This window comes from Phyllobates terribilis, unplaced genomic scaffold (assembly GCF_046119375.1).
Source record: "Phyllobates terribilis strain yellow unplaced genomic scaffold, ASM4611937v1 Scaffold_827__1_contigs__length_625462, whole genome shotgun sequence".
Taxonomy (NCBI): Eukaryota; Metazoa; Chordata; class Amphibia; order Anura; family Dendrobatidae; genus Phyllobates; species Phyllobates terribilis.
This window is the reverse complement of record NW_027363587.1, coordinates 258,147-281,918: the sequence shown is the minus strand read 5'-3', so window position 1 is coordinate 281,918 and position 23,772 is coordinate 258,147. Positions and strand designations below refer to the sequence as shown.

General features: G+C 52.0%; 1 protein-coding gene across 2 annotated transcripts in view; it reads right to left on the bottom strand.

The window, feature by feature from the left end:
- Window positions 1–203: 203 nt before the first annotated feature.
- The window catches only part of AXIN2 (axin 2), a 126,163-nt gene continuing 102,594 nt past the window's right edge, over window positions 204–23,772 (bottom strand). Inside the window, exons 8-11 of one of the 2 annotated variants that reach the window (XM_073668632.1) lie at window positions 22,289–22,501; window positions 11,599–11,655; window positions 2,258–2,425; window positions 204–1,289 (exon numbers count right to left, since the gene is read on the bottom strand). In XM_073668632.1, the coding sequence (XP_073524733.1) occupies window positions 1,163–1,289; window positions 2,258–2,425; window positions 11,599–11,655; window positions 22,289–22,501 (565 nt within the window). In that variant the 3' untranslated portion in view covers window positions 204–1,162. The remainder of the gene's footprint in view (window positions 1,290–2,257; window positions 2,426–11,598; window positions 11,656–22,288; window positions 22,502–23,772) is intronic. The other variant, XM_073668633.1, reaches the window with a different exon arrangement.

Genomic DNA, 23,772 nt, shown 5'->3' with positions numbered 1-23,772 from the left:
CGGTACCACTGCTCCTGTACTGTATACGGGGTATAGGCAGTATGTGGATATGTACGGTACCACTGCTCCTGTACTGTATACGGGGTATAGGCAGTATGTGGATATGTACGGTACCACTGCTCCTGTACTGTATACGGGGTATAGGCAGTATGTGGATATGCACGGTACCACTTCCCACCCTTTATTTACGCAGACATAGATGATTTGAAAAATATAAAACTTTTAATAAACGCGCTGTCTCTTTAATTACAATCCTTTTGGTCATTATTTTGTTCTCTTTACAGGGGGCGGAGCTGCAGTGAGGGCGGGGCTGCTGACATCACACTGCATACTGTGGTGCGCACTATACAGGCGCTGTATAGATGGGGTCATGTGACCTGAGCCTCCTCCCCTGCGCAGAGCATCGCAGCTCCTGTTCTGCCACATTATAGACAGCAGTGTGGGATATGGAAGACTGCACTGTCCAATACCTCTGTAGGGGGAGGGGCAGCAGGCGTTGGGGAGGGGCTTGTTTGCATATTGTGAAGGCACCACTGACTCCGCCCGTATTGTGCTGCTCGGGGGTGGGACTATGATAAATCAGCAGGAATGGCGGAGAGCTGCTAACACTTCTGGAGGTCAGGGCGGCCAGACACGACTTCTCTGTCGCGGCATGAACGTTTCATATGAATAAATTAGAATATTTAATAGTCAATCATTTGCATGTAGTGGGGCAGAGGACTTTATAATAAATAGTGGGCGGGGTCTGTAAAGAAAAAAACAACAAAAGGCACTGAGCGACAACACGGCAAGCGCCAAAGTCGTACAAGCAGCATGAAGATGGCCGCAGAACGCACACGGCCCAAGTCCTGGGAATGCCTGCTCAGTCAGCGGGTCCAGGTTCGTTCAGGACGTGTCACTCTCTCAGACAGGGGCGGTGTACGTGCCCATCGCGGTCCCCCGGGTCCAGGTTCGTTCAGGACTTGTCACTCTCTCAGACAGGGGCGGTGTACGTGCCCATCGCGGTCCCCCTGGTCCATAGTGGTGTTCACTCCTCCAATAAATACTCTAGCATAGCTGGCTCCTCCTACTGCGATGGGCGCACAGGAGCGCTAGTGGGGCTGACACTGACGGACGCGAGTGCGCCAAGTGGGTGGCAAAGGACTCAGACAGTCATCGCACTTCAGTCGATGCGTTCCACCTTCCCGAGGACCCGCCCCTCGTACAGCGGAAGAAACGTAGCGTCATCACAGATTTCCTCAAATACAGCGCCGCAGTCAAACTCCCGGCTGGCCTTCTTAAAGTAATACCTGAAAGAGAGAAAGCAGATGGTGAGCGATTTAAAGGGAAAGTCGAGAAATCTAAGAACATAATGGAGAACTCAAGGGTCCAGTACACATGTCTGCTCATTATGTCACGGGTGTGTCAGGTGTAATAGACAGTCGCTCTGAATCTGGTTATAGAAGGTCACTGCACTTGGCATTACAGACGCCTTCTTAATCCTTCTTGCTTTAGGACCCAGCGGCGACCTCCCTCCTGCTGCTGATTGAAACACCCTTGCCTGGGAGTTAAAAACACTCAGTTTGCTCCAGGGAATTGCCCGTGATACTTCTGTGTACCTTTGTGCATGCCTGGAGCACTGGCAGTTGGCTAGCTTCTTCTCTGGTGCCCTTGGAGGACAGTTGGCGTTACTCCTTTGGTGTCTGCTCAAGCTAAGTGTATCCCCTTTTGTTTGTCTACCTTGTTGTCTTTAGTTTGTAGTGGAGCCTGACCAGTGCTCATCCCTCCCCCTCCCTACCTAGGGCCAAGCTCTATGGACATCCAGGGCTTAGGGTCCTGCTCGGTGATAGGTGTGGAACATATATAGGGACAGTTGGACAGTACGTGATATTAGATCTGCCTAGGGGTCTCCACTCCCCCTTTCCCTAGTGTTTGGGCTTCCTCCCCCTCTTCCCTTCGTGTTGCACTTAGTCTTTCCCACACCTTGCGTGACACATTATAGGTGGGATCAGTAATGGATTGGTTTCGTCTGCTCATTCAGCCATGGCTCATCGCCTCAACCCCCCCCAATCACCCACCTCCCCCGTTCACTGCACAGAGGACACGACACGTAGCCCCGACCTCAGTATGAGCTGGAGCCGTGCGGACACTGAACCCCGACCTCCTCCTCGCGGCTGACGATGGGTGATCCGGTGATGGCGGGTGACATACATGTGAAGGGTGGACTCGGGCGGCCGATTGCTACCGTCCTTACACGGGAATAGTTCTGGTCTCGTACCTATAGTTGCCTTTCTTGCTTAGCTGATCCTTGAAGTGGCCGAGGGTCAGGCTGTGCGCCCGCAGCATCCGCCTGTATGGGATCTCCTCCCCGCAGAAGAAGTAGGTGACCGTGAGCTTGGGTGACGGCGGACAGGGGGCGCACTGCAGGATCTTTGGTTCTTTATGTCTTTAACAAGAAAAGAAGAGGGTTACTATATTTTTTAAAAAAAGGAGGCTGATAACAGAGAGCAAAGGGAAAATAACTGGCAGTGACGCCATTGGGCCTTGGGCTCAGGGAGCAACTGTCTCCTTAGAGGGGAGTTCTGGGGTCTACCTGCCGTCGTCTATACAGGGGTTAAGTACTGAGCAAAAAGAAGCGGGGTCTGTACGGGACCCCAATATCCCACGAAATGGACATTGGCAAACTCAGAAGGCGGAACTACCGGGCTTACCAAGGGCGAGCTGGCCACTTAATAAAGACAATTGGACCAATGGACGTAAAGCAGAGTTCACGGCTCTAAGGTATGCAGACTTTTTACAGCACGGAGCACTGGTTACGTCAATCTTATTGTTAGCGATTTGCTTGCTCATCAGTTCAGCCTCAGGAATCAATGTTTCCATCCAATGACAGTAAGTAGAGGAAGACTTCTGGATCTTATGTATACATAAGGCCAGACAGGAGATCACTAAAGATAAAACAATCAGATACACGGGCTTCGGTCTGGAGGAGCGTGGACTGTGGCTACAGCCTATACTGGCTGGAGATACGAAATCAGTGGGCCAACCAAAAGGTGGGAGACAGTGAGTATCGCCTGGTACGAAGGCAGTGGGAATACTGACCCGGGGAGGACTGAAAGAACTGTATTTTGACCACTTATCTGAAGTTGTAAAACCATGGATGTGAGGAATAAAATGCTGTTTCATCGTTAACCTGCCCAGGTGATTATTACAACCCAGAACCTCAGATCTTCACAAGTGGCGGCAGCAGGTGGGACCACCTATCTCTGGACATCATACCAGGGAAAGTTACCGAGCGGTGACTTGGCAGAAGAGATGGCAGACTCCATCTACAAGAGGCTCAAGACGGAGGAGTTGAGAGTCCTTTGCTCTGAGAGAGAACTAGAGTGGTTACCGGAGGACAATCAGAAGAACCCAATACCACGCTTAGCCGACTGGGACCATGAATACCCACAGGAGGAGGTCAGTTCTTTGTGGAGGAACCACAGCCCAGGGCTGTCATCCAGATGGCGGAGGATCGACCAACTGAGTTGAGGCGGATGGGGGAGAGAGAATCCCACTGCCCCGACTGGAAGAAGAAGAGGAGATACAAGGACAAGTGGACTAGATGGGACACATCAGCGACCATGAACCAGCATAGGCAGCTGCTCTGGGTAGAGGGTGTGGAGGCTCCGGGACTCCAGAACCTCAGTTACATTGACCAAAGAACATTTAGTACCGGACCAATGTATTGTCCCCGCCAGCCGTATGTTAGTCAACATAGCCGGAGGAGAATCTTTGAACATTCGTAGGGCCCCGACTACGTTTAGACTGGGGTTACAGTCATGAAATGGTGGATGTAGGAGTAGTGCGGCACCTACCAGTAGATGTGTGCTGGGAAACAACCTAGGAGCAGGGTTGGTGTGCCACTGGGCCAATGTCGTAACCAACAGCCAAGGACCGGTTCACACTGCGTCAGCCGAGAGGGAAGAGAGCGATCCCAACATGCCAACGACTAACCTCCCGCCAGTGGTGAGTAATGCAGAAAATGCAATGACTGCTACCATGAAGGAACGTGACCTGGGGGAGGTAAATTACATCAAAGAGGAGGCCCAGGGACTTCGGGACACTGGGTCTACCAACACCCTGGTCAGCCCAGATATTGTCCCCCCAGAACACTATTCATCAGACCACCAAGTGACCATCCCCCTAGCTGGGGGTCAGCACTTTGGGGTTGGACGCAATGGATACAAGTTCGGTTCTCGTCGGGTACGTGTGGACCCCGCGGGAGAAACAGACCCCGGTCCCAGCGAACTACATACAAAGTCCTTGTTTTAGGGCTTCCCCCATCGGGGAGTTGGCAGGATGTGAAAGATCATATGAGAGCAGCTGGAGATGTCTATTATACTGATCTACACCAGGGTGGAATGGGGACTGTGGAGTTTTTCACATGGACAACATGGAATATGCTTTGAAGAAACTAGATGATACAAAGTTTCGTTCTCATGAAGGTGAAACTTCTTACATTCGTGTCCATGCAGAAAAAGTGGGACTGTGAGGAGCTGGCCTTGTTCTAAGACTATTGGACCAAAGCATGTAGAGCGGAGTCCACAGCGCTAAGTGATGCAGACTTTTTCCAGTACGGAGCACCGGTTAAGTCAATCTTATTTTTGTGTTTTATTGGAGATTTGCTTGCTCGTCAATTCAGCCACAGGAATCAATGTTTCCATTCAGTGACATTAAGCAGAGGAAGACAGAAGGATCTTATATATACATAAGGCCAGACAGGAGATCACTATAGGTAAGTGTAAAGCAATCATTCCATTAATCTTGTTAGTGTCTCAGGGGCCTTAATTTATTGTTCTCCCAGCCACTAGTCCCTTTGTGTGGATGGGGATAGTAGACCCAATGGAGTCATCACCACAGTTGTCTCACATACAGTCCCAGGTGATGGGTTCAGCCTGAGAAAAAATATCTCCACCAATGCAGTGTTAGCTTTAGGGGGGGGAGGGTGTGAACTCTTCTGCCCATCCAGGGGGCTGATCCCAGGAAGGACAATTAAGCCACATGTTTAGTCAGAGAGTTGGGAGAGTAATGACGAACGGAGAGGATCTAGGCTGAGCTCCTACAATGATGAGAGCAATGATGGGCACGGTGGGAGAGAGCAATGATGGGGGTGATGAAGGTGGTGTGGGAGAGCAACGATGATGGTGATGGGGTAGAGCAATGATGAGGGTGGTGTGGGATAGCAATGATGAGGGTGGTGGGAGAGCGCAATGATGGTGGTAATGGAGGTGGTGTGAAAGCAATGAGAAGGGTGATGGGGGAGAGCAATGATGGGGGTGGTGTGGGAGAGCAATTATCGAGTGGTGGGGAGAGCAATGATGAGGCAGGTGTAGGAGAACAAAGATGAGGGTGTTGTGGGAGAGCAACGATGAGGGTGGTGTGGGAGAGCAACGATGAGGGTGGTGTGGAAGAGAGCAACGATGAGGGTGGTGTGGGAGAGAGCAACGATGAGGGTGGTGTGGGAGAGAGCAACGATGAGGGTGGTGTGGGAGAGCAATGATGAGGGTGGTGTGGGAGAGCAATGATGAGGGTGGTGTGGGAGAGCAATGATGAAGGTGGTGTGGCAGAGCAATGATGAGGGTGGTGTGGAAGAGTAATGATGAGGATGGTGTAGGAGAACAATGATGGTGCTGGGGAGAGCAATGATGCGGCAGGTGTAGGAGAACAATGATGAGGGTGGTGTGGGAGAGCAACAATGAGGGTGGTGTGGGAGAGAGCAACGATGAGGGTGGTGTGGGAGAGAGCAACGATGAGGGTGGTGTGGGAGAGAGCAACGATGAGGGTGGTGTGGGAGAGCAATGATGAGGGTGGTGTGAGAGAGCAATGATGAGGGTGGTGTGGGAGAGCAATGATGAGGGTGGTGTGGGAGAGTAATGATGAGGGTGGTGTAGGAGAACAATGATGGTGGTGGGGGAGAGCAATGATGAGGCAGGTGTAGGAGAACAATGATGAGGGTGGTGTGGGAAAGCAACGATGAGGGTGGTGTGGGAGAACAATGATGAGGGTAGTGGGAGAGAGCAATGATGAGGCAGGTGTAGGAGAGCAATGATGAGGGTGGTGTGGGAGAGCAATGATGAGGGTGGTGTGGGAGAGCAATGATGAGGGTGGTGTGGGAGAGCAATGATGAGGGTGGTGTGGGAGAGCAATGATGAGGGTGGTGTGGGAGAGCAATGATGAGGGTGGTGTGGGAGAGCGCAATGATGGTGGTAATGGAGGTGGTGTGAAAGCAATGAGAAGGGTGATGGGGGAGAGCAATGATGGGGGTGATGGAGGTGGTGTGGGAGAGCAATTATCGAGTGGTGGGGAGAGCAATGATGAGGCAGGTGTAGGAGAACAATGATGAGGGTGTTGTGGGAGAGCAACGATGAGGGTGGTGTGGAAGAGAGCAACGATGAGGGTGGTGTGGGAGAGAGCAACGATGAGGGTGGTGTGGGAGAGCAATGATGAGGGTGGTGTGGGAGAGCAATGATGAGGGTGGTGTGGGAGAGCAATGATGAAGGTGGTGTGGCAGAGCAATGATGAGGGTGGTGTGGAAGAGTAATGATGAGGATGGTGTAGGAGAACAATGATGGTGCTGGGGAGAGCAATGATGCGGCAGGTGTAGGAGAACAATGATGAGGGTGGTGTGGGAGAGCAACAATGAGGGTGGTGTGGGAGAGAGCAACGATGAGGGTGGTGTGGGAGAGAGCAACGATGAGGGTGGTGTGGGAGAGCAATGATGAGGGTGGTGTGGGAGAGCAATGATGAGGGTGGTGTGAGAGAGCAATGATGAGGGTGGTGTGGGAGAGCAATGATGAGGGTGGTGTGGGAGAGTAATGATGAGGGTGGTGTGGGAGAACAATGATGGTGGTGGGGGAGAGCAATGATGAGGCAGGTGTAGGAGAACAATGATGAGGGTGGTGTGGGAAAGCAACGATGAGGGTGGTGTGGGAGAACAACGATGAGGGTAGTGGGAGAGAGCAATGATGAGGCAGGTGTAGGAGAGCAATGATGAGGCAGGTGTGGGAGAGCAATGATGAGGGTGGTGTGGGAGAGCAATGATGAGGGTGGTGTGGGAGAGCAATGATGAGGGTGGTGTGGGAGAGCAATGATGAGGGTGGTGTGGGAGAGCAATGATGAGGGTGGTGTGGGAGAGCAATGATGAGGGTGGTGTGGGAGAGCAATGATGAGGGTGGTGTGGGAGAGCAATGATGAGGGTGGTGTGGGAGAGCAATGATGAGGGTGGTGTGGGAGAGCAATGATGAGGGTGGTGTGGGAGAGCAATGATGAGGGTGGTGTGGGAGAGCAATGATGAGGGTGGTGTGGGAGAGCAATGATGAGGGTGGTGTGGGAGAGCAATGATGAGGGTGGTGTGGGAGAGCAATGATGAGGGTGGTGTGGGAGAGCAATGATGAGGATGGTGTGGGAGAACAATGATGAGGGTGGTGTAGGAGAACAATGATGAGGGTGGTGTAGGAGAACAATGATGGTGGTGGTGGGGGAGAGCAATGATGAGGTTAGTGGAGGAGAGCAATGATGGGGGTGGTGGAGGAGAGCAATGATGGAGGAGGTGGGAAAAAGCTATGATGGGGGTGGTGGGAGAGAGCAATGATGGGGTGCAGGGAGAAAGCAATGATGGGGATGCTGGGAGAGAGTAAAGATGGGGGTGCTGGGAGAAAGGAATGATGGGGGTGGGGGAGAGGACACAGATGTGGTGTGGGAGAACAATGGTGAGGGTGGTGGGGTAGAGCAATGATGAGGGTGGTGTAGGAGAATAATGATGGGGGTGGAGAAAGACAGCAATGATGGAGGTGGTAAAAGAGCAACGATGGGGGTGGGGTAGAGGACACTGAGGTGTGGTGCGGGAGAACAATGGTGAGGGTGGTGTGGGAGAGCAATGATGAGGGTGGTGTAGGAGAATAATGATGGGGATGGTGTAGAAGAACAATTATGGGGGTGGTGTAGAAGAACAATGATGGGGTGGTGGGAGAAAGCAATGATGGGGGTGGTGGGAGAAAGCAATGATGGGGGTGCTGGGAGAAAGCAATGATGGGGGTGCTGGGAGAAAGCAATGATGGGGGTGCTGGGAGAAAGCAATGATGGGGGTGCTGGGAGAAAGCAATGATGGGGGTGCTGGGAGAAAGCAATGATGGGGGTGCTGGGAGAAAGCAATGATGGGGGTGCTGGGAGAAAGCAATGATGGGGGTGCCGGGAGAAAGCAATGATGGGGGTGCCGGGAGAAAGCAATGATGGGAGTGCCGGGAGAAAGCAATGATGGGAGTGCCGGGAGAAAGCAATGATGGGAGTGCCGGGAGAAAGCAATGATGGGAGTGCCGGGAGAAAGCAATGATGGGAGTGCCGGGAGAAAGCAATGATGGGAGTGCCGGGAGAAAGCAATGATGGGAGTGCTGGGAGAAAGCAATGATGGGGGTGGGGGAGAGGACACCGAGGTGTGGTGTGGGAGAACAATGGTGAGGGTGGTGGGGTAGAGCAATGATGAGGGTGGTGTAGGAGAACAATGATGGGGGTGGTGTAGGAGAACAATGAAGGGGGTGGTGGGGGACAGCAATGATGAGGCAGGTGCAGGAGAACAATGATGGGGTGGTGGAGGAGAGCAATGACGGGGGTGGTGGAAGAGAGCAATTATGGGGGTGGGGTAGAGTACCCCGAGGTGTGATGTGGGACAACAATGGTGAGGGTGGTGGGGTAGAGCAATGATGAGGGTGGTGTAGGAGAACAATGATGGAGGTGGTGGGAGAAAGCAATGATGGGGGTGCTGGGAGAGAGCAATGATGGGGGTGGTGTAGGAGAACAATGATGGAGGTGGTGTAGGAGAACAATGATAGGGTGGTGGGAGAAAGCAATGATGGGGGTGCTGGGAGAGAGCAATGATGGGGGTACTGGGAAAGAGCAATGATGGGGGTACTGGGAAAGAGCAATGATGGGGTACTGGGAGAGAGCAATGATGGGGGTACTGGGAGAGAGCAATGATGGGGGTACTGGGAGAGAGCAATGATGGGGGTACTGGGAGAGAGCAATGATGGGGGTACTGGGAGATAGCAGTGATGGGGGTGCAAGGAGATAGCAGTGATGGGGGTGCTAGGAGATAGCAGTGATGGGGGTGCTAGGAGATAGCAATGATGGGGGTTTCACTTTGCTTGTATATAGTGTACTCGCTTATTATGTATAGCACAGTCCCTTAGTATATAGTGTACTCGCTTATTATGTATAGCACAGTCCCTTAGTATATAGTGTATTCACTTATGTATAGCACAGTCCCTTAGTATATAGTGTACTCGCTTATTATGTATAGCACAGTCCCTTAGCATATAGTGTATTCACTTATGTATAGCACAGTCCCTTAGTATATAGTGTACTCACTTATTTATAGCACAGTCCCTTAGTATATAGTGTACTCGCTTATTATGTATAGCACAGTACCTTAGTATATAGTGCACTCACTTATGTATAGCATAGTCCCTTAGTATATAGTGTACTCACTTATTATGTACAGCACAGTCCCTTAGTATATAGTGTACTCGCTTATTATGTATAGCACAGTCCCTTAGTATATAGTGCACTCACTTATGTATAGCATAGTCCCTTCGTATATAGTGTACTCACTTATTATGTACAGCACAGTCCCTTAGTATATAGTGTACTCACTTATTTATAGCACAGTCCCTTAGTATATGGTGTACTCGCTTATTATGTATAGCACAGTCCCTTAGTATATAGTGTACTCACTTATTATGTATAGCACAGTCCCTTAGTATATAGTGTACTCACTTATTATGTATAGCACAGTCCCTTAGTATATAGTGTACTCGCTTATTATGTACAGCACAGTCCCTTAGTATATAGTGTACTCGCTTATTATGTATAACACCGTCCCTTATTATCTACCATCCTCTCGTTATATATGGTGCCGTCTCTTATTATATAGCTTCCTCTGCTGTTATGTACAGTGCTGTCCCTTACATAGTGTATTCTTGTTATTTGTGTCAGTCACAGCGCCCTCTTTTATTACATAGTCCTCTCTCGTTAGATATAAAATGACGGCTGATGGAGCAGCCGGTGACCAGAAGACCAGTCCATCAGCTCCTCCATCAGGAAAGAAGCTTTCCCATGCTCCATCAGCCGTCACTGCATTATATATCTAACAAGAGAGGACGGTATGTAATAAAGAACAGGGCGCTATAGATAATCCAATATGTAAGGGACGGTGCTGTATATAACAAGAGAGTATATAACAAGAGCACTGTGCTCTTAGGAACCTTGAGTAATGCAGAAATTCTTTTGTAACCTTGGCCAGATCTGTGCCTTGCCACAATTCTGTCTCTGAGCTCCTTGGGCAGTTCCTTTGAGTTGATGATTCTCATTTGGTCTGACATGCACTGTGAGCTGTGGGGTCTTATATAGACAGGTGTGTGCCTTGCCACAATTCTGTCTCTGAGCTCCTTGGGCAGTTCCTTTGAGCTGATGATTCTCATTTGGTCTGACATGCACTGTGAGCTGTGTGGTCTTATATAGACAGGTGTGTGCCTTGCCACAATTCTGTCTCTGAGCTCCTTGGGCAGTTCCTTTGAGTTGATGATTCTCATTTGGTCTGACATGCACTGTGAGCTGTGGGGTCTTATATAGACAGGTGTGTGCCTTGCCACAATTCTGTCTCTGAGCTCCTTGGGCAGTTCCTTTGAGCTGATGATTCTCATTTGGTCTGACATGCACTGTGAGCTGTGAGGTCTTATATAGACAGGTGTGCGCCTTTCCAAATCAAGTCCTATCAGTTTAATTAAACCCAGCTGGACTCCAATGAAGGAGTACGACCATCTCAAGGAGGATCACAAGGAAATGGACAGCATGTGACTTAAATATGAGGGTCTGGGCAAAGGGTCTGAATACTTATGACCATGTGAGACATTTCTTGCACAGGGGCCCCTAATGTCAGTGTCCACCCCTGATCTGTCTTTCGGATTTGAACTCTCTTAAAGGACGGTTGCTGCTGGATACATGCGCTTCTATCGTTTTATCTGTCGTCTGGAGGAGCGTGGACTATACTGGCTGGAGATATGAAATCAGTGGGCCAACCAAAAGGTGGGGGACAGTGAGTATCGCCTGGTACGGGACCAGCGGAGCTACCTTCCCGGGGAGGGGATCTTGTGGACTGGCTGCAATGTATATTGGCCATTTATCTGGGGTTGTTGTAAAACCCTGGATGTGAGGAATAAATATAGTTTCATCGTTAACCTACCGGTGATTATTACAGCCCACAACCTCAGATCTTCACAGCTGTCATGGGGGCGACAAAGCACATGCCGCTCCTCAATGTATGCAGAGATCTTATAACATCAGGACTGGCGGCTGTGGCAGTCCTCCCTATACAATGAGCGCACCGGCCCTTTAAACCATTCCAGTTCAGACGCTCGAAGTTTCAACCGGCAGATGCTTCACAGTCTGAATACTGGGCTAAGCAGGAGAATGTCAGCTGATGGGGCGATGTTCAGATACCCACCCCGTAAATGCCCCAGCCAATAAGGTGAATTATCTGCGCTTCCATCCAGCGGCCCCTCCCCCAGCCGCGGTGATGATACTTACTCTTGTGCGGCTGGACACGGCACTGAGTGACTGCGCTGGTGACCGGACGATGGACACCTGGAAAAGGCAGAAAGTGGAAAGATCATCTAAAAACCTAAATCTGCGGAGTCTACACAAACAGATTCCCTGCCCCTGCTGAAGAAAAGCCTCCCCACAGCAGGATGCTGCTCCCATCATGTGTGACTGTGGGGATGGTGTTTTCAGGGTTGTGTGCAGTGATAGTTTTCAGCCACACATAGCGTTTTACACTTTGGTCTCATCTGACCAGAGCCCCTTATTCCACAAGCTCCATTACACATCACAAAGTATCAAATAAAATCCCAATAAGATACATCTATATTTGGGTGTATCGTGAAGAGTTTGGAAAAGTTCAAGGGGTATGAAGACTTTTTCAAGGCACTGTATGTATATACACACACATACACCACGAAGCATTCCATGTTATTCTGAAGATTGGATATAAGTCTCAAAGATGTAATTTTTTGTTTTTCCCATAACCTCATGGACAGCCTGTGTCTCGGGGTCTTTGGATCACTGACATCAAATCTCAGACCCCTGTGATAATTAGTTGCCAGGTGCCTAATTACAGGAAAAGTCCTCAAGAAGAATGTTCCAAGTTATTAAAGAGCCGCAGGTTTCAAGCAATATGGGAAAAAGTGTGTCTCTGAGGCCAAAAAGCGTCCCATAGTGCAATACCTCAAACAAGGTATGAAGACATTAGATATTTCAAGGAAACTTAAGCTCAATCATTGTAAAGTGAAGAGATTTGTGGCTGATACAGAGCACAGATGGGTTTGTGCAGATCAAGGCAGAATGAGGAAGGTTCCCGCAGATCAAGGCACAATGTGGAAGGTTCCTGCCAGATAACGGCATAATGAGGAAGGTTCCTGCAGATAAAGGCATAATTAGGAAGGTTCCTGCAGATAAAGGCATAATTAGGAAGGTTCCTGCCAGATAAAGGCATAATTAGGAAGGTTCCTGCCAGATAAAGGCATATTGAGGAAGGTTCCTGCAGATAAAGGCAAAATGTGGAAGGTTCCTGCAGATAAAGGCATATTTAGGAAGGTTCCTGCAGATAAAGGCATAATTAGGAAGGTTCCTGCCAGATAAAGGCATATTGAGGAAGGTTCCTGCAGATAAAGGCAAAATGTGGAAGGTTCCTGCAGATAAAGGCATATTTAGGAAGGTTCCTGCAGATAAAGGCATAATTAGGAAGGTTCCTGCCAGATAAAGGCATAATTAGGAAGGTTCCTGCCAGATAAAGGCATATTGAGGAAGGTTCCTGCAGATAAAGGCAAAATGTGGAAGGTTCCTGCAGATAAAGGCATAATTAGGAAGGTTCCTGCCAGATAAAGGCATAATTAGGAAGGTTCCTGCCAGATAAAGGCATATTGAGGAAGGTTCCTGCAGATAAAAAGCATATTGAGGAAGGTTCCTGCCAGATAAAGGCATATTGAGGAAGGTTCCTGCCAGATAAAGGCATATTGAGGAAGGTTCCTGCCAGATAAAGGCATAATTAGGAAGGTTCCTGAGGATAAAGGCATAATTAGGAAGGTTCCTGAAGATAAAGGCACAATGTGGAAGGTTCCTGCAGATAAAGGCATAATTAGGAAGGTTCCTGCAGATAAAGGCATAATTAGGAAGGTTCCTGCAGATAAAGGCATAATGAGGAAGGTTCCTGCAGATAAAGGAACAATGAGGAAGGTTCCTGCAGATAAAGGAACAATGAGGAAGGTTCCTGACAGACAATTCATCGATCCTCCAGAGGCTGCAGTTGTGCATAAGCCTACTATTTGGCCGCCCCTAAACAGCGCTCACAAGCAGCGGCTGCAGTGGCCCCGACATACACGAATACTCATTATAAACCAGCCATGTTTTCTGATGATGCTGTGCAACCCTGGATGGTATCGATGGAGTAGTGGACCGCCACCGTGAACCAACAGGGCTGTGACCTCAGCAAGGAGGAGGTGGAGTCATGTTTTGGGCTGGAACCAAGGGGAGAGCTGGTCGCCCCATAGGGTCCCTGAAGGTGTGAAAATTACATCAGCAAAGTATATACACACATACAGTATATATACACATATACAGTGTAAACCAGCAGTTTCCATCCACTGTATATACAGACACATCTGCAGGTTTCCCTCAATATCTGACATGAGATCAGAATAAACTTTTCCCGTTTTAGGACAATTAGGATTTTACCATAATGTTTAATATTCGCCCAATGCCGGAATAATGAGAGGAGAGAAGGTTTAAGGCATTTTTATTACTTACTGCAGAGTCAGAAGTTTCCATACACTAAGAGTACTGTGCCTTTAAATAATTCTGGACGGCCCATATGATGAGGTCAGGTGTGTGGAAGCTTCTGATAGGTTTTTGGCAACATCTGAGTTAATTAGAGACACACCTGTGGATGTATTTTAATGCACACCTGAAACACACTGCTTCTTTGTGTATCATCATGGGAAAGTGTAAAGAAATCAGTCGATATATCAGGAAGAGAATTGTGGACTTGCACAAGTCTGGCTCATCCTTGGGTAGAATTTCTAGATACCTGAAGGCGTCTTGTTCATCTGTACAAACAATAATACGCAAGTACAAACAAGATGGGAATGTCCAGCCATCATACCGCTCAGGAAGGAGATGGGTTCTGTGTCCCAGAGATGAATGTGCTTTGGACCGACATGTGCATATCAACCCAAGGACAAAAGCAAAAGACCTTGTGAAGATGATGGCGGAAGCTGGTAAGATTGTGTCAGTATCCACAGTGAAACGAGTACTGTATCAATGGACTGAATGCCAGGAAGAAGAAATTACTCCAAAAGAAACATAAGAAGCCAGATTAATGTTTGCAAATGCACACAGGAAAAAAAAGACCTTAATTTTTGGAGACCTGTCCTGTGGTCTGATGAAACTAGAATTGAACTTTTTGGGCATAATGACCATCGTTACGTTTGGAGGAAAAAGGGAGAAGCTTGGAAGCCTAAGAACACCATCCCAACTGTGAAACATGGGGGAGGCAGCATCATGTTGTGGGTTTGTTTTGCTGCAGGAGGGACTGGTGCACTTCACAAAATAGATGGCATCATGAGAAAAGAAGATTATGCGGCAATACTGAAGCAACATCTCAAGCCAGGAAGTTAGAGCTTGGGCGGAAATGGGTCTTCCAAATGGACAATGACCCGAAGCATACTGCTAAAATGGTAAAGTGGCTTACGGATAACAAAGTCAATGTTTTGGAGCGGCCATCACAAAGCCCTGATCTCAATCCTAAAATTAATGGGCAAAGCTGAAAAGGCAGGTGCGAGCAAGGCGACCTACAAACATGGATCAGTTACACCAGTTTTATCAGTAGGAATCGGCCCAAATTACAACCAACTATTGTGAGAAGCTTGTGGAAGGAGATCCCAAACGTGTGACCCAAGTCATTCAGTTTAAGGACAATGGTACCAAATACTAATGAAATGGATGGAAATAAAAATGCTGTGACGATACAGAGTAAAATCTTAATTATGCCAGATATACTTTCTGATGGCAAGAGCAGCATACCTTTTTTTATGTTGACTCTTTAATCTGTGTTCTTCTTTAGTTGATTAACACAGACTATTATTTGTATAACCCTAAATGTTATCTGATCTTTTATTCTGAAACAATGATGTGTATTTACAAGAGCCCCTGTAATACCAACTATGCAAATAGATCTCAAACAATGATAGGTAAGCCCTGCACCTTTACCTCTTACCTGTGCCTGATGACCTCACACAGATGTAAATATAACAGGGAAGTCTGTAGTGCTAGAGTCAGATGTCTTGGGACATCTTTCAGGACAGTAAATGGATTGCATGGCATCCAAAGAGACACAGATTTGTATTCTATATGATTCTAGTCTAAGGGTACCGGCCCTGACTGGAAAGATTCAGATCTGCTCCATTAACCATCAGAGAGACATGGGTATATTTTGGGGAGTCCAGGAGAGGACGAAAAAGTCACCTGGCCCCATATGTTGTTTTGGGGTTGCTAGGAGGTACCCACCGGTCGCCTAGAACCCATGGAGACATTTGGAGTTGCCAGGAGAGACCCACCGGTCGCCTGGCCCCATGGATACTCTTGGAGAGGCCAGGGTGGGACCCTCGGGTCTCCTGGCCTTGTACCTCGATGGACCGCTAGCTTCCCAGGCAGGCGGAGAAGGAAGGGTGAGACTGTGTAATGTTCCACCATCTTGGGGATTCGCTGGGACTGTTCTATGTGTTTATTGTCCGCCTTGTGGCTCAGTAAAGTATTGCCGCGCTGTTTTACGCTCACCCTGTGTTGTCTGAGTAGCGTTACCCCCACGGGAGACCCCAGGTCTTCACAAATGCCTTAAACCTTCTCTCCTCTCATTATTCCGGCATTGGGCGAATATTAAACATTATGGTAAAATCCTAATTGTCCTAAAACGGGAAAAGTTTATTTTGATCTCATGTCAGATATTGAGAGAAACCTGCAGATGTGTCTGTATATACAGTGGATGGAAACTGCTGGTTTCATCTGTATATATACACACATACAGTATATATTGTCTTCAGCAAAATGGCGCCGGACAGCGCGGTATGGGCACGCGCGTACTCCAGCACCACACTCCTCCCCCGGCCTCTGGCAGAACAGGACACAGCAGTGCTGGAGCACAAGGAAGAAAGGGGAGTATAAGTGTTTATTTTTTGTATGTGTGCAGCGTGAAAAGGATAAGGGTGCCACACATACCAGGATTGGGGGAATGAGGGGGCCACACATACCAGGATTGGGGGAATGAGGGGGCCACACATACCAGGATTGGGGGGAATGAGGGGGCCACACATACCAGGATTGGGGGGAATGAGGGGGCCACACATACCAGGATTGGGGGGAATGAGGGGGCCACACATACCAGGATTGGGGGGAATGAGGGGGCCACACATACCAGGATTGGGGGGAATGAGGGGGCCACACATACCAGGATTGGGGGAATGAGGGGGCCACACATACCAGGATTGGGGGAATGAGGGGGCCACACATACCAGGATTGGGGGGAATGAGGGGGCCACACATACCAGGATTGGGGGGAATGAGGGGGCCACAGATACCAGGATTGGGGGGATGAGGGGGCCGCAGACACCAGGATTGGGGGGGATGAGGGGGCCGCAGACACCAGGATTGGGGGGGATGAGGGGGCCGCAGACACCAGGATTGGGGGGGATGAGGGGGCCGCAGACACCAGGATTGGGGGGGATGAGGGGGCCACACATACCAGGATTGGGGGGCCACACATACCAGGATTGGGGGGGATGAGGGGGCCACACATACCAGGATTGGGGGGAATGAGGGGGCCACACATACCAGGATTGGGGGAATGAGGGGGCCACACATATCAGGATTGGGGGAATGAGGGGGCCACACATACCAGGATTGGGAGGAATGAGGGGGCCACACATACCAGGATTGGGGGGAATGAGGGGGCCACACATACCAGGATTGGGGGGAATGAGGGGGCCACACATACCAGGATTGGGGGGAATGAGGGGGCCACACATACCAGGATTGGGGGGAATGAGGGGGCCACACATACCAGGATTGGGGGGAATGAGGGGGCCACACATACCAGGATTGGGGGGAATGAGGGGGCCACACATACCAGGATTGGGGGGAATGAGGGGGCCACACATACCAGGATTGGGGGGGAATGAGGGGGCCACAGATACCAGGATTGGGGGGAATGAGGGGGCCACAGATACCAGGATTGGGGGGATGAGGGGGCCGCAGACACCAGGATTTGGGGGGATGAGGGGGCCGCAGACACCAGGATTGGGGGGGGATGAGGGGGCCGCAGACACCAGGATTGGGGGGGATGAGGGGGCCACACATACCAGGATTGGGGGGCCACACATACCAGGATTGGGGGGGATGAGGGGGCCACACATACCAGGATTGGGGGAATGAGGGGGCCACACATACCAGGATTGGGGGGAATGAGGGGGCCACACATACCAGGATTGGGGGGAATGAGGGGGCCACACATACCAGGATTGGGGGAATGAGGGGGCCACACATACCAGGATTGGGGGGAATGAGGGGGCCACAGATACCAGGATTGGGGGGAATGAGGGGGCCACAGATACCAGGATTGGGGGGAATGAGGGGGCCACAGATACCAGGATTGGGGGGAATGAGGGGGCCACAGATACCAGGATTGGGGGGAATGAGGGGGCCACAGATACCAGGATTGGAGGGAATGAGGGGGCCACAGATACCAGGATTGGGGGGATGAGGGGGCCACAGACACCAGGATTGGGGGGGATGAGGGGGCCGCAGACACCAGGATTGGGGGGGATGAGGGGGCCGCAGACACCAGGATTGGGGGGGATGAGGGGGCCGCAGACACCAGGATTGGGGGGGATGAGGGGGCCGCAGACACCAGGATTGGGGGGGATGAGGGGGCCGCAGACACCAGGATTGGGGGGGATGAGGGGGCCACACATACCAGGATTGGGGGGCCACACATACCAGGATTGGGGGGGGATGAGGGGGCCACACATACCAGGATTGGGGGGGATGAGGGGGCCACAGATACCAGGATTGGGGGGGATGAGGGGGCCACACATACCAGGATTGGGGGGGGATGAGGGGGCCACACATACCAGGATTGGGGGGGCCACACATACCAGGATTGGGGGGGGATGAGGGGGCCACACATACCAGGATTGGGGGGGGATGAGGGGGCCACACATACCAGGATTGGGGGGGATGAGGGGGCCACACATACCAGGATTGGGGGGGGGATGAGGGGGGCCACACATACCAGGATTGGGGGGATGAGGGGGGCCACACATACCAGGATTGGGGGGATGGGGGGGCCACACATACCAGGATTGGGGGAATGAGGGGGGCCACACATACCAGGATTGGGGGGATGAGGGGGGCCACACATACCAGGATTGGGGGGGATAAACCACACATACCAGGATTGAGGGGTGAGGGCACCACGCATACCAGGATTGAGGGGTGAGGGGACCACGCATACCAGGATTGAGGGGTGAGGGGACCACGCATACCAGGATTGAGGGGTGAGGGGACCACGCATACCAGGATTGAGGGGTGAGGGGACCACGCATACCAGGATTGAGGGGTGAGGGGACCACGCATACCAGGATTGAGGGGTGAGGGGACCACGCATACCAGGATTGAGGGGTGAGGGGACCACGCATACCAGGATTGGGGGATGAGGGGTGCCATGCATACCAGGATTGGGGGATGAGGGGTGCCATGCATACCAGGATTGGGGGATGAGGGGTGCCATGCATACCAGGATTGGGGGATGAGGGGTGCCATGCATACCAGGATTGGGGGATGAGGGGTGCCATGCATACCAGGATTGGGGGATGAGGGGTGCCATGCATGCCAGGATTGGGGGATGAGGGGTGCCATGCATGCCAGGATTGGGGGATGAGGGGTGCCATGCATGCCAGGATTGGGGGATGAGGGGTGCCATGCATGCCAGGATTGGGGGATGAGGGGTGTGATACATGCCAGGATTGGGGGATGAGGGGTGCCATGCATACCAGGATTGGGGGATGAGGGGTGCCATGCATACCAGGATTGGGGGATGAGGGGTGCCATGCATACCAGGATTGGGGGATGAGGGGTGCCATGCATACCAGGATTGGGGGATGAGGGGTGCCATGCATACCAGGATTGGGGGATGAGGGGTGCCATGCATGCCAGGATTGGGGGGTGAGGCGTGCCATGCATACCAGGATTGGGGGTGAGGCGTGCCATACATACCAGGATTGGGGGTGAGGGGTGCCATGCATACCAGGATTGGGGGATGAGGGGTGCCATGCATACCAGGATTGGGGGATGAGGGGTGCCATGCATACCAGGATTGGGGGATGAGGGGTGCCATGCATACCAGGATTGGGGGATGAGGGGTGCCATGCATACCAGGATTGGGGGATGAGGGGTGCCATGCATACCAGGATTGGGGGATGAGGGGTGCCATGCATGCCAGGATTGGGGGATGAGGGGTGCCATGCATACCAGGATTGGGGGTGAGGCGTGCCATACATACCAGGATTGGGGGTGAGGGGTGCCATGCATACCAGGATTGGGGGTGAGGCGTGCCATACATACCAGGATTGGGGGTGAGGTCAGCACATAACAGGATGGGGGAACAGGATTGGGTAGCACAAATACCAGGAGGGGGGCAGCACATACCAGCATGGGAGACCATATACCAATAAAAATGCTCGCCACCCGGGCGTAGAACGGGCTCAATAGCTAGTATGTATATATGAACACTCACACACACTGTATATACCGCACCACCTTAATATCACCAATCTCGGAGCAAAACCAAGATTGAATAAAACAAAGCAGACGTTGCGGAGCAGATGGGAAGAGGCGGCAGAGCTGGAGCAGTAGAGTCGGAGCGGCAGAGTCGGAGCGGCAGAGTCGGAGCGGCTCCAGCTGCGCGTTTCATGTCTTGAATATCTGGAGCAGCAGCAGGGAGATCACAGCTGGAGACCGCGCGGGCGATAAAGAGGAAGGAGCCGCGGGGGACCGGACACGAGGAGGGGAGGGGGCTCTGAAGTGGCCTCCAGCGTTACCCGCACTATACCCCCCGGAAGTGACATCCAGCCGAGCAGATGCACCCCCAGCAGAGAGACTCATACCACCATTCACCAAGACGTGAGCAAATGCCCCAGAGCTGCCCCCCCGCGGGCACATAGAGGACAAATAGCAGGCACATGGCGGGCACATAGTGGGCACAGGGCAGACACATAGTGGGCACAGGGCAGATACATAGTGGGCACAGGGCAGATACATAGTGGGCACAGGGCAGATACATAGTGGGCACAGGGCAGATACACAGACAGTGGGCACAGGTAGACACAGTGGGCACAGGGCAGATACAGAGACACATAGTGGGCACAGGGCAGACACAGTGGGCACAGGGCAGACACAGTGGGCACAGGGCAGACAGTGGGCACAGGGCAGACACAGTGGGCAGACACATAGTGGGCACAGAGCAGACACATAGTGGGCACAGGGCAGACACATGGCGGGCACAGGGCAGACACATGGCGGGCACAGGGCAGACACATGGCGGGCACAGGGCAGACAGTGGGCACAGGGCAGACAGTGGGCACAGGGCAGACAGTGGGCACAGGGCAGACAGTGGGCACAGGGCAGACACATGTCGGGCACAGGGGAGACAGGGCAGACACAGTGGGCACAGGGCAGACATAGTGGGCAATGGGCAGACACATAGTGGGCACATACTGGGCACAGGGGAGACCGGGCAGACACAGTGGGCACAGGACGGGCACATAGTGGGCACAGGGCAGACATGGCGGGCACATAGTGGGCACAGGGCAGACACATGGCGGGCACAGGGCAGACACATGGCGGGCACAGGGCAGACACATGGCGGGCACAGGGCAGACACATGGCGGGCACAGGGAAGACACATAGTGGGCACAGGGCAGACCCATAGCGGGCACAGGGCAGACCCATAGCGGGCACAGGGCAGACACATGGCGGGCACAGGGCAGACACATGGCGGGCACAGGGCAGACACAGGGCAGACACATGGCGGGCACAGGGCAGACACATGGCGGGCACATAGTGGGCACAGGGCAGACACATGGCGGGCACAGGGTAGACCCATGGCAGGCACATAGTGGGCACAGGGTAGACACATGGCGGGCACAGGGTAGACCCATGGCGGGCACAGGGTAGACCCATGGCGGGCACAGGGTAGACCCATGGCAGACACATAGTGTGCACAGAGTAGACACATGGCGGGCACAGGGTAGACACATGGCGGGCACATAGTGGGCATAGGGCAGACACATAGTGGGCACAGGGCAGACACATAGTGGGCACAGGGCAGACACATAGTGGGCACAGGGCAGACACAGTGGGCACAGGGTAGACCCATGGCAGGCACATAGTGGGCACAGGGCAGACACATGGCGGGCACAGGGTAGACCCATGGCAGGCACATAGTGGGCACAGGGTAGACACATGGCGGGCACAGGGTAGACCCATGGCGGGCACAGGGTAGACCCATGGCAGACACATAGTGTGCACAGGGTAGACCCATGGCGGGCACAGGGTAGACACATGGCGGGCACAGGGTAGACACATGGCGGGCACAGGGTAGACACATGGCGGGCACATAGTGGGCATATGGCAGACACATAGTGGGCACAGGGCAGACACATAGTGGGCACAGGGCAGACACAGTGGGCACAGGGTAGACCCATGGCAGGCACATAGTGGGCATATGGTAGACACATGGCGGGCACATAGTGGGCACAGGGCAGACACATGGCAGACACATAGCGGGCACAGGGCAGACACATGGCAGGCAGATAGTGGGCACAGGGTTGACATGGCGGGCACATAGTGGGCACAGGGCAGACACATGGCAGGCACATAGTGGGCACAGGGCAGACACATAGTGGGCACAGGGCAGACACATGACTGGCACATGGTGGGAACGTTATCCCGTTGGGGTCCTGACCTGCGGATATTATCCTCACGGCAGTCTCGAGGATTGAGGCGTCATGGCCTCCTATCATCTGACCCCCCTGTAGCATCTCCAGGGCTGGGGCAGTCAGGTGGGCAGCTCACCATCTCCTGTCTGATGGACTCTCCCGGGGGTCCTCACCTCAGTTTTGGTCTGGACACCTCCGCCAGCCTCCTGCAGGCCTCCTCCAGCTGAGCCAGTGTGCTGATGGACAGCAGCGTTGTGTCCTGGACCGGTGGGTGGGGGGACTGTTGGCTTCTGGTGGGGGCCCTCCACAGGTGGGGTCGTGCCGGCCGCTCCGCTGATGAGGCTCGGGTGGTCTCACAAGTTGCATTTCTCCTAATGTTCTGTGCACTGAGGAAAGAAGGCGAATGTCATACAGACCACGGACAGACGGGGGTGACACAGCAGCTGCACCCAACGAGCCCCCCGTCCTCCTGAGAACGGACCCCTTTATGGTGGCGCAACTTAAAGAACTGATCTTGTGACAACACAGTATTTAAGCCGGACATAAACTCAGTATCCAGGAGACAGAGACATTGTCTGAAAGTTGATTCTTGAACGGTTTGTGAATTGTTGAATGGCTGCTGTTTACCTCTTCTATCAGCTCCTACAGATTATTGTGCTGCTATCTTTGGAGGACAGGGACGCAGGGTCATGGAACAATGCTGTTTGCGAATGTTGATTACACATTGTACCAGGCTTTGCAGCTTGTTGACTTGCAAATATCAAATACTCAAACAATGTGATTTAACCTCTTCACCCCTTCCCCTTGACCTGTGGATGATGGCTTGAAGGACAGTTGTGGAATATAAGGAGAATCTGCCTCTGTTCCGGGGACTCTACAGGATGTTGGCTTAGGGGACCCCGACCCCAGCTGGAAGGACACAGATCTGCTCAATTAACCATCGCTGAACCCTCAGAGTCCTTTTGAAGAATCCAGGTTGGGACAATCCGGTCGCCTGGTCCCATGGATATGTACGGAAAGGCCAGGGTGGGACCCTCAGGTCCACGGGAAAGGAGAGCAGGCGTTCAGTGGGATGAGCCCTGGTCCATGGGGTCTTCTAAAGACATCCGGGCCAGAGGACGGACCACTGATGCAGGGGGGTCAGTGTGAGGGGTAGAGAGGTCCACACTGGAGCCTGCAGTGACGAGTTACCCACCAGACACCAGGTCTGCAAAAATTAACCCCGATTCTGCTCTAGACCATCAGGGATACAAGCTTTCGCTGCCACAGACCCCCAGAGATGCCGGCAATAACCCTTCTAAATTCCTATTTTGCTTCTGTTTTCTCTCAAAGTAAATGTAAGATCAACTGATCTTCACGGTTCTATCAAAGGAATCCGCACTATCTATAAACAGAGAGATGGAGAGGGAACACTCAACCAATTTACATCTCCAGATCCAGATGAATTACGTCCTAAGGTACCGAAGGAGATCGCAGAGGAAACTGGAGAATCACTAGCAGGAATCTTTAAAAATTCCTGGAGAACAGGAGAAGTCCCAGAAGATTGGAGAAGGGAAAATGTTGTCCCTATCTTCAAAAAGGAGGAGATGGAGCCAGGAAATTACAGGCCAGTGAGGCTTACTTCTATACCAGGAAAGATCTTTGAACAAATTATTAA